The sequence below is a fragment of the Triticum aestivum genome, chromosome 7B (assembly GCF_018294505.1).
Source record: "Triticum aestivum cultivar Chinese Spring chromosome 7B, IWGSC CS RefSeq v2.1, whole genome shotgun sequence".
NCBI lineage: Eukaryota > Viridiplantae > Streptophyta > Magnoliopsida > Poales > Poaceae > Triticum > Triticum aestivum.
The window spans coordinates 462,930,189-462,941,711 of record NC_057813.1 but is presented as its reverse complement, the minus strand read 5'-3'; the positions used below and the strand labels follow the sequence as shown (position 1 = coordinate 462,941,711).

The 11,523-nt window shown below is 51.8% G+C and overlaps 1 protein-coding gene across 1 annotated transcript; it reads right to left on the bottom strand.

Moving 5' to 3' along the window:
- Positions 1-8,372: 8,372 nt before the first annotated feature.
- On the bottom strand, positions 8,373-10,568 carry LOC123159458 (mitogen-activated protein kinase kinase kinase 18-like). The gene has a single exon (XM_044577298.1). The coding sequence runs from the start codon at positions 10,013-10,015 to the stop codon at positions 8,570-8,572; it is 1,446 nt and encodes a 481-aa protein (XP_044433233.1). The 5' UTR covers positions 10,016-10,568; the 3' UTR covers positions 8,373-8,569.
- Between the last annotated feature and the right edge of the window lie 955 nt (positions 10,569-11,523).

Genomic DNA, 11,523 nt, shown 5'->3' with positions numbered 1-11,523 from the left:
GGGTGAAGGAGTTCATCACCGACCTAGGAGTCATACCCAATGCGTCGGGGCCAATCAAACTCTTCTGTGACAACATTGGAGCTATTGCCCTTGCCAAGGAGCCCAGGTTTCACAAGAAGACCAGGCACATCAAGCGTCGCTTCAACTCCATCCGTGAAAATGTTCAAGATGGAGACATAGATATTTGCAAAGTACATACGGATCTGACTGTCGCAGATCCGTTGAGTAAACCTCTTTCGCGAGCAAAACATGATCAACACCAGAACTCTATGGGTGTTCGATTCATCACAATGTAACTAGATTATTGACTCTAGTGCAAGTGGGAGACTGTTGGAATTATGCCCTAGAGGCAATAATAAAAGGATTATTATTATATTTCCTTGTTCATGATAATTGTCTATTATTCATGCTATAACTGTGTTATCCGGAAATCATAATACACGTGTGAATACATAGACCATAATATGTCCCTAGTAAGCCTCTAGTTGACTAGCTCGTTGATCAACAGATAGTCATGGTTTCCTGACTATGGACATTAGATGTCGTTGATAACGGGATCACATCATTAGGAGAATGATGTGATGGACAAGACCCAATCCTAAGCATAGCACAAGATCGTGTAGTTCGTTTTGCTAGAGCTTTTACAGTGTCAAGTATCTTTTCCTTAGACCATGAGATTGTGTAACTCCCTGATACCGTAGGAGTGCTTTGGGTGTACCAAACGTCACAACGTAACTGGGTGACTATAAAGGTGCACTACAGGTATCTCCGAAAGTGTTTGTTGGGTTGACACGGATCGAGACTGGGATTTGTCACTCTGTATGACGGAGAGGTATCTCTGGGCCCACTCGGTAATGCATCATCATAATGAGCTCAAAGTGACCAAGTGTTTGGTCACGGGATCATGCATTATGGTACGAGTAAAGTGACTTGCCGGTAACGAGACTGAACGAGGTATTGGGATACCGACGATCAAGTCCCGGGCAAGTAACATACCGATTGACAAAGGGAATTGTATACGGGGTTGATTGAATCCTCGGCATCGTGGTTCATCCGATGAGATCATTGAGGAGCATGTGGGAGCCAACATGGGTATCCAGATCCCGCTGTTGGTTATTGACCGGAGAGCCGTCTCGGTCATGTCTGCCTGTCTCCCGAACCCGTAGGGTCTACACACTTAAGGTTCGGTGACGCTAGGGTTATTAGGAAGACTTGTATGTGATTACCGAATGTTGTTCGGAGTCCCGGATGAGATCCTGGACGTCACGAGGAGTTCCGGAATGGTCTGGAGGTGAAGATTTATATATGGGAAGTTGTCATACGGTCACCGGAAAGTTTTGGGGGCATATCGGTATTGTCCCGGGGCCACCGGAGGGGTTCCGGGGGTCCACTGGGAGGGGCCACCTCTCTCGGAGGGCCTCATGGGCCGTAGTGGGCAGGGAACCAGCCCCTGGAGGGCTAGGCGCCCCCCCCTTGGGCCCATGCGCCTAGGGTTGGGGGGGAACCCTAGTGGGGGCGCCCCCCTTGCTTGGGGGGCAAGCCCCCTCCCTTGGCCGCCGCCCCCCCTCTAGATCTCATCTAGAGGGGGCCGGCCCCCTTTCCCCTTCCCCTATAAATAGAGGAGCGAGGGGAGGGCTGCACACAACATCCAAGGCGCAGCCCCTCCCCTCCCCAACACCTCTCCTCCTCCGTTAAGAGCTTGGCGAAGCCCTGCCGGAGTACTGCCTCTCCACCACCACCACACCGTCGTGCTGCTGCTGGAGCCTTCTTCCTCAACCTCTCCTTTCCCCTTGCTGGATCAAGAAGGAGGAGACGTCAACCGCTCCGTACGTGTGTTGAACGCGGAGGTGTTGTCCTTTCGGCACTTGGTCATCGGTGATTTGGATCACGGCGAGTACGACTCCATCATCCCCGTTCTCTTGAACGCTTCCACTCGCGATCTACAAGGGTATGTAGATGCACTCCTATCACTCGTTGCTTAGATGAACTCATAGATGGATCTTGGTGAAACCGTAGGAATTTTTTTATTTTCTACAACGTTCCCCAACACGATCATACTCCATTGTTCGTCGACTCAGGGGAGCCGAGCCACGTTGGAAACAAAAATACCTTTTCTTTCGAGATGGCCTGGTTTGAACGCGAAGGTTTCTTGGACCTGATTGCCCGGGAATGGGCTAAGGGTGCGGGAGGGAAGACTTTGGTCGAGCGTTGGCAGAATAAGATTAGGCATTTGAGAAGCTTCTTACGGGAGTGGGCTATGCATCTTAGTGGAGTGTACAAGATTGAAAAGGAAAGGCTCCTTTCTCTTATTCAGACCCTTGACTTAAAGGCTGAATCCACGGTGTTGCAGCCAGCAGAACACCAGGTGAAAATCAAGGCGCAGAAGAGGTTGAAAGAACTTCTCCGCGAAGAAGAATTGAAGTGGGCCTTGCGGGCTAAGGTCCAAAAAGTCGTCCAGGGGGACGCAAATACTCAGTTCTTTCACCTGATTGCTAATGGTAAGCATAGAAAGAAGAGAATCTTTCAGCTTGAGCAAGATGAAGGAACGATTGTAGGACAGGACAACCTAAAAACTTATATCACCGAATATTACAAGAAGTTATTTGGACCTCCGGAGGATAGTTGTGTGTCCCTCGATGAGTCCAGGGTTGAGGATGTGCCTCAACTGTTGGCTACTGATAATGATATTTTGGTTGCCCCGATCTCTGAGAAGGAGGTGTTTGAGGCTATTGCACAGATGAAGAACAACAAGGCTCCCGGACCGGATGGGTTCCCGGCTGAGTTCTACAAAAAGTGCTGGCACATTATTAAGGGGGATCTGTTACCTATGTTTAATGATTTGTTCTCTGGACAACTTCATTTATTTCACTTGAATTTTGGAACAATTATGTTGCTTCCTAAGAAAACGAATGCTGTGAGAATTGAGCAGTTCAGGCCGATCTGCCTTCTCAATGTTAGTTTCAAAATTTTCACCAAGGTCGGGACTAATAGGCTCACACAGATTGCGCATTCTGTGGTGCAGCAGTCCCAAACTGCTTTCATGTCGGATAGAAACATCCTTGAAGGGGTGGTTGTCCTTCATGAAACGCTCCATGAAATCCATTCAAAAAAACTAGACGGTGTTATTTTTAAGGTGGATTTCGAGAAAGCGTATGACAAAGTAAAATGGCCATTCCTCCAGCAGGCATTGCGTATGAACGGGTTCGATGAAGCTTGGGGCCGCTAGGTGGAATCGTTTACGCAAAAAGGAAGTGTTGGAATTAAGGTGAATGATGACATTGGTCATTACTTCCAGACACATAAAGTCCTAAGACTAGGAGATCCGATGTCCCCTATCCTGTTTAACATTGTGGTTGACATGTTAGCAATTATGATAGGAAGGGCTAAGGAGAGTGGTCAAGTAGGTGGCTTGGTACCTCATCTTGTTGATGGAGGTATGTCCATCCTTCAGTACGCTGATGATACAATCATCTTTATGGAGCATGATTTGGCCAAGGCGAGAAATATGAAGCTGGTGTTATGCCTTTTCGAACAATTGACCGGGCTTAAAATTAACTTTCACAAGAGCGAGTTGTTTTGCTTTGGTAGAGCCAAAGATGACCAAGAAGCTTATAGGCAATTGTTTGGGTGTGAATTGGGGGTGTTGCCTTTCTCTTACCTAGGTATACCAATTCACCACTGTAAGCTAACGAACAGAGAATGGAAATGCATCGAAGACCGATTTGAAAATAAATTGAGTTGCTGGAAGGGCAAGCTCATGTCATACGGAGGCCGATTGATTTTGATTAATTCGGTACTCACGAATATGCCTATGTTTCTCTTATCGTTTTTCGAAGTCCCAGTCGGGGTCAGGAAACGACTGGATTTTTACCGCTCGCATTTCTTTTGGCAGGATGATGAATTAAAAAGAAAATACCGGCTAGCTAAATGGGATGTCATCTGTAGACCGAAAGACCAAGGAGGTCTCGGTATCGAGAATCTCGAAGTTAAGAACAGATGCCTTCTTAGTAAGTGGCTGTGGAAGTTAGCCCATGAGACCGAGGCCACGTGGGCGCAAATACTTCATAGCAAGTACCTTCAAACCAAAACTTTGTCCCAGGTGACAGTCAGGCCGACCGATTCGCCTTTCTGGAGAGGTCTGATGAAAGTCAAACAATCCTTGTTTAATAGGACAAAGTTTATTATTGGCAACGGTGCTAGTACACATTTCTGGGAGGATACTTGGCTCAGAGAAACACCCTTGGCCATTCAATACCCGTCGTTATATCGGATTGTGCAACGTCGTGAGGTGTTTGTTGCAACGATCTTTCAATCTACCCCCCTTAATATTCAATTTCGACGGTCCCTAGCGGGCAATCGTTGGGAAGAATGGCTCCATCTCGTTAGGAGACTGATGAAGGTTCAGCTTTCCCAACAACCCGATGAATTACGCTGGTAGCTTACTAGGTCTGGAGTATTCACAGTTAAATCAATGTATATTGATGTCATTAACTCAAGCCTCATTCCTACCTCTAAGCATGTTTGGGCTGTCAAAGTACCTTTAAAAATAAAAGTGTTTATGTGGTTGGTTCATAAACAAGTTATATTAACCAAGGACAACCTGACTAAGCGTAATTAGACAGGATCTACTAGGTGTAGCTTCTGTGATCGGGATGAGACAATTAAGCACCTTTTTCTTGATTGCCCGCTAGCCAAAGTTCTTTGGCAGACAGTCCACATTGCTTTCAATATTACGCCACCTCCTATTGTAATCGCGTTATTTGGGGTGTGGCTTAATGGGATTGAGCCTGACCTAGCGAGACAAATTTGTGTCGGAGTGTGCGCGTTGCTGTGGTCTATTTGGAATTGCAGAAATGATTTGGTTTTTAACAGAACATCATGCATTCAATTTTTGCAGGTTATCTTCCGGGCCACTGCATTGATCCGTTCGTGGTCGCTACTCACTCCGATGGACACCAGGGAGCATTTGGTTACTGGATTTATCCGTTGGGAGATGGTAGCTCGGGATATCTTCAACCGGTTTGGATGGTGGTCATGTAATATGATAGGCAATTAGTTTACCTATCTGTTTTTAGCCAGCCGGTTGTGGCGTCCCTTTTCTGGCTAATTTGTTGTTCTAGCCATTTTGGTTCTGTGTGAGCTTTTTTTCAGTTCGAGACTTTTAAGACCGGAACATATTTATTTGTTTTAATAAGAGGGTTGTATGCATCGCTCAGGCCGGGGTGACTCCCCTTTTCGAAAAAAAATGATGAGTACGTCGAATGCAACTCCTTCCTTAATTGCCAAAGAGTCCGGCTAACAATACGAGATCAGACCTCCGAATTTTCCAACGCCAGCAACTTTATGCATCCAGTATTTTGCAATAAAATAGCTATTGGAAATCCTTTGTTAAGCAACAAAAAGAAAGCACATGCGAAATTCGTGCAACCGACAGCATTTCATAACGCCCCACAGCCACAACACACCGGCCTCAAATTTGTGCAAGATTTAAAGTAAAAGAAGGCGAAAAGGCAGCCATATGACAAAACGGTGCATCAACTGGCGACCTAAATCATTTGTTAGTCCCAAGTTGCATTCGATGTACCAAGGGCAGCAGCCTATACATAAATATTTAATGGGCAGCCTCGTTGATCGTATGATTCAGTACTACATTTTGTAGTAGGCGATTATATTAATTAACGGTTTGAAATCTCCATGAGTACGAACCCGGATCGGATTAATCATACGCCTGTCGCCGTACTTTATTGGCGAAAAAGATCGCCAGCGTAGGGAGGAGTGAGGCCATATCTCTGTAGTAGTGGCACTACACAAAGCAGAGCAGTACGTAGCTTCCCGTGTCTGCGCTGCGCTGCGCGGCATCTTCCATTCTTCGATGGATCGATCGCCAAAAGGGATCCGGAGGCGGAGCCAGCCTGACGGCAGCGGTATATTCCATTCCATCCGCCATGTGCGCGCAGGTGGAGCAGCAAATGTTGGTTAGTCAGTAGCAGCAGCGTCTAGCGGTACAAGATTATACTCTTCCGCGATGCAGAGGCCTGCGGACATGTGATCGCGATCGCTGGATCTGGAAAACGTGAAGGAGCTTAGCCATCAGCGATGATGTCTCGCATAGTTTATAAGGTCTTCCAAGCTGTCGGTCCGTAAGCTGTTGCGGTACCGTGCTCGCTGAAGTGCGGCATCAGTGTCATCGACCGAAAATTGTCAGGGTTCTAACCAACCCCATTAGCTTTGGATATGTGTGTGTGTGTGGGCTTCGTTCGATGTTACCGGTGTTCCCATGGGTACCTTGTTGATCATTCGACAATCCTTGTCTCCGACCAATGTAAAATTCCGATGCTTGCGTTGACAATGTTTAATTTTGTCGTTCCGGACGAGGAGAAGTGCAGATAAGCACAGACGATACATACATACATACATACACCGATGCAGAAACATACGGTATTATCTTTCAAAAAAAATATGGTATCGCATCGGGAATTTGGTTATGGCGGTGGATTCTAGCTGCTCCTAGCGGCATGGAGATTTAAGAATGGTCTGCCCACCGTCACCGAAAGGTAAAAGGACGATCAACACAAGTGGCAAAAGAATAGAATTATCCTCCCAATTGGCCGCCAATTCATATGCTCCATGTGCCAAGCTAGCTCTACTAGGTACCTAGCCCTCTCCTTTGCTGCATGTAGCACTGGATCTCCGTAGGCAAAGGACCACTCATCCCGTGAAGGATAAGTAAGAAACGGAACACAGCTGAGCACACACCCGAGCGGTATAACTAGCACCACGTCCAGATCCGATCAACTCGTAAAATGTAAGATAGGTTCATGTTCCCGTGTGTGGCCGAGGCCGATGCCGATGCCGATCCATCGATGGTAATTGCATACATGCATGATAAGCGTAATCACTGGCTAAGCTAGGGAGGCAGGCAGCAGGTTTGCTTGCTTGAAGCACACATGTGTGTTGTGTGTGTGAGTAAATGCCATCCTTGCGTAGGAGGCAATGCCCGGCGGAAAAGCTTCAAGGCAAAACCTGCCTGGCATGGTGATTTCCAGCCGCTTTCGGCTTTTGCTTGCGCAGGCGACAAGGGTGCGCGCTTCAGCTGCTCGCTACAGCTACATGTCGCCAGGATCTAGCTAGCCTGTACCTTTGTGTCTCTGCTCCGCTCAAGGCTCAGGCAGAGCATGTCATGTCACAAGATCGTTTTCTTTCCTTACCATTTTTAACCCGCCAAATTAATTCATACGATCGACTCCTTTAGCCCGAAACACACAACCAGCTAAAACCCTACGCTTCCTGGATCCGCTGAACTGACGGTGATTCCTTTAACCGAGCGAGCAGGCCGTTGTCAAATACTGCTGCGCCGCCAGTGTGCGTACGAATCAATGTGGGATGCACGAAATCGAGATGCATGTAACTGTGCTTGTCGCTGGAGCATGCATCGACCCTGGCCGCGGCCGCGGCCGCAGCGGGACCGAACGAAGTCAATTTCTACTTTGCACCCAAATCAAGCATGTGTCCGCTGACATAATGCTCCGATTTTTTTTTAGCACATTCGGGAAGAGAAGACGGCAAATTATTAGCTGCGTTTCGCATCAATGTAGTACAGTGCTACGTCGTCAGAAGCTGGCTACTTTTCATACCCGGAACAACGTCGCGCGTGAAGCAACCCAAGCAGCAATCGGGCGCGCGGGGAGGGCGGGGGCGCCCACCGACTCGGAAAAATCTCGTCCTCTCGGGCGTCGTCAGGCCTGCCCAACACAAAAAATCTCGCCGTAAAGCGCAGAATGTGCCCGCCCTTCTCCGCCGTCCTGCAGACGCGCACAGGAGACGCTGGTCCACATGCATCTTTCGTCACTCTCACAGCGTCACTATTACTGCTTACCGTAAACGTACAGGTCCGATGTGCTGTGCTCCCATGGTATGGTGGTCGCAGTGCCACACACGCAGATCCTAAATTGGTGGTGGTTCGCATGTTACCTCGCGGCAGAAACACCGCGCCATCACCACAAGTCGGAGGACGGGTGGACAGCGCTCGCCTCGACGTCAACGAGACACAAAATCCATTTCGCAAGAAAGAAAAAAAACGACACAAAATCCATACTCTGCTGTGCGTTGCTCTGCCTGCTCGCGCACCGCATGGCGGAAGCGGAAAGCGAGACCGACGGCGGTGCCAGGCGCGCGTGCCAAACGTGCATGCGGCGAGGTAGGTACTCTGCGTGCTCATACTACAAGCGTCCCTGTCAGGGGCTGCCAATTGGTGGAGGGGTGGACCGCATCCACCCGACGGAGCTAGCTCGCGAGCGAGCGGCGGCCACGTCGAACAAACCGAAACCATCCCCGCGCGCCCGACGGGCCCGGCGATGCCACTCACACCCGACGTCGCCGCCTCATAACTAACCAACCTCGCCGGCCGTACCGCGCCGCGAGGCGTAACCACCACTAACCAATCGCCAGTCACGCGTGATACATGACCGGCCAGAAGAAAACCGCCCGATCGATGCGCATTCCTTTCTCACCCCACCATGTGTGCCATGCCAAGTGGTGATCACCCGGGCTGGCATTCGCGCTAGCTGTGTTAAGTTGGACTTCGAGTACCACTCACTCCTGCTAATAATGGCGAGGCGAGAAACAAATGACAGGAAGAACAACAGCGGGGGGAAGAAATGTGGTACAGTAGTACTGTAAACGGGCCGGTCCGGCCAGCTTGGCTGCGACTGGGACAAGCAAAACAGGACGTAGTATCGGAAAAGAATCCATTGCTTGTGATTGGAACGGTACTACAATCGTCGCTAACCACGTGATTACCATCATCACTGCGCTCGACATTACAGCTGCCCGTGCCATCGTAACGATCGCTATTGGCATGCGAGGCCTGGTGGCTGCTCGATGCCCCCACCTCCGCCGCGGCCGCACGCCCGGCGGAGCCGCCGTCGCCCACGGGTGAATCGTCGCTGTCGGTGTCCGTGCTCGCCTCCGGCTCTGACGGCATTGCGGGCTCTTCATCGGCGCCGCCGCTGGGGCCGGCATGGACCGTGATCCAGCTCGCGTCCCAGGTCCAGTCAGGCACGGCCGGAGCGCCCGCGGCCAGCGCGCGCACCCTGTCCGTAGGATCGGTGGTGTCCGCCGTCGTGTCGTCGTCGTCCCACAGGGCCTGGTCGAGGACGCTCTTCGGGGAAACGAACGTGGCCTTCTCGCTGACTCCTGGCACGGAATTGGACGACGAGGCGGTGCCGCCGGCGGCCACGAATTCGTGCTCCAGCAGCTGCTCTGCCGTCCACCGCTCCCTGGGGTCCTGCTGCAGACACCTCGCCAGGAAGTCCTTGCCCTGGTCCGACAGGCACGCGGGGAACTCCGGCGCCTCGCCCGAGAACGCCACGTGGTGCAGCGTCGCGACGGGGCTAGCGAACCGCTGCCAGGGGGCGGCGCCGGTGGCCATCTCGATGACGGTGCATCCGACCGCCCATATGTCCGCGGCCGGGCCCTGCTCCTCGCCCCGCGCGGCCTCGGGCGCCATGAACATCGGCGTGCCGCCCGTCGGCCGCTGCCGCTCCTCGCCGGCAATGCCCGTCCGGCGCGCGCAGCCGAAGTCGGCGATCAGGGCGCGGCCGTCGGAGCCGATGAGCACGTTGCGGCCCTTGACGTCGCAGTGCGCGACGCCGGCGGCGTGCACGTGGGCCAGCCCGAGCAGGATGTCCCGCGCGCGCGACCGGACGAGGGCCTCGGCGCACCGGCCACCGCACCGCCTGATCTCGTCGGCCAACGACCCGCCGGGCGCGTACTCCATGAGCATGTCAAGGCCGCCGTCCACGGACGCGGAGACCTCGGCCTCCAGGCAGCGCACGACGTACGGCGAGGTGAGGCCGCGGAGGATGCCCTGCTCGCGCCGGAGCTCGGCGGCCCGGTCGGCGCCCACGGACTTGACCGCGATCACGCCGCCCGTCCGGCGGTCGACGGCGATCGACACCGTGGCAGAGGAGCCCCTGCCGATCGCCGGCCCGCGCGTCCACTCCCCGACGCCCATTCTTGCAGCGCCGCAAGAATGGCTTGGCGGTGGCGTGTGGTCTGTCCGGTTGTTGTTTCCGACTCCGAGTGGACGCAATTGGAATTTGGGATGCGGGCGAGCAGTAGCACCACCACACCTTGCGCTTTGGTGTGATGGGTTGTGGTGGGATGTTTATATACTGGAGTAGTCCTGGTCCTGGCTAGCTGGGCGGGCCACTGCAAGTCTGCAACTACAAGGAGGAGGAGGAGGAGGAGGAGGAGGAGCAGGAGGTTGGATGCTTTGGACGAGCGAGGTGGGTAATTGTGGGCTGTCCAAAGCAAAGCCAGCGTCCGACCTGGAGGCGGCCGTCGCGAGGAGAGGAGATTCGCCATTTGGCCGGACGGGACTGGCCCGACGCGGGCAACACATTGGTGGGGTTTTGGCGTGCCTTCCTATTCTATGTTTTTTTTTTCTTTCTCCATTTATCTTGGCGGTAGGAGGCTGGCGCTGGCGGTAGTACAATGGGGGGGTATATGCTGCGCTGGACCTCAGGGTTTTGCTGGTGCTGCTTAATCATGGGAGGGAGGAAGGGGACACTTGTCGTCGGGAGCGCTTTTGCCTAGCTCAGCACAGCAAGCAAGCAGCCCATGGCCTCGTGGGGAATGGAATATTGCACTGGAAGGCCTCACTCCTTCCTTTCCTTGCCTGCGTTTTTTGTTTGTTTGTTTGCAGCGATCTGTCGGGAAAGTTTCTTGCTCGAATTGTAATCTTTAATTTGCAATTTCGGATCTCTTGGTCCGTAAACGCCGCTGCTTTTGATGGGATTCTCATATTAATCTGCATTCCCTTCTTCCAAGCAAATCGGGCAATGGAACATTGCTCTGTTTTGCAACCCGAGATGCCCTTTCCTTCATCAGCTTCACAACCAGAGACAGGCAGTAAAATACTATACCAGTATAGCATAAGGCCTCAATCAGCAATCGCAATAGCACCCCCTCTGAGCTGACCTGTCCACCCTAAACTGTGCTGCTAGTGCCAGGGCCAACCACTTGCCAACAGTCTCGAACCAGATGCCGGTCGTCTCCACCCTGACGGCTCACGCAATAGCACTGCCTTTAGTTCGTACCACAACATTCAGTGACGTAGCCAAGGATTCTTAACTGTTTTCCTCCTCAGAAGGCATGCGTTTTTCTCTGTACATGCGCGCTTGATTTCATTTGATTTGATGCACAACCGCAAGAACACTAACCAAAACAACTGTGACACTCCTGCAACTGTACCTTGTGGCTTGCTCGCAAGGTTTTCCTCCGGATTGGCCGACCCTTTTCCAATTCAACTTGAGCAACCTACCCGGTGAGTGAGTGTGGTGGCAAAGGCACGTCCTGTTGAAACAGATCTCTTTCTCCGCCTCCCTCCGTTGCGTTGCGGCACGGGACGGGATGGAAGAATTGCGTGGCAAGGCTCCCCCTTTTCCTTTCTACAAGTAACCTTTCTTTTTTTTGGCTTTCCACTCCAAGGGGATTGCTCATGATTATAAAATGAATGCT

Bases quoted from the DNA above. Each gene is read 5' to 3' on its own strand.
- LOC123159458 (XM_044577298.1), bottom strand. From the start codon at position 10,015: ATGGGCGTCGGGGAGTGGACGCGCGGGCCGGCGATCGGCAGGGGCTCC.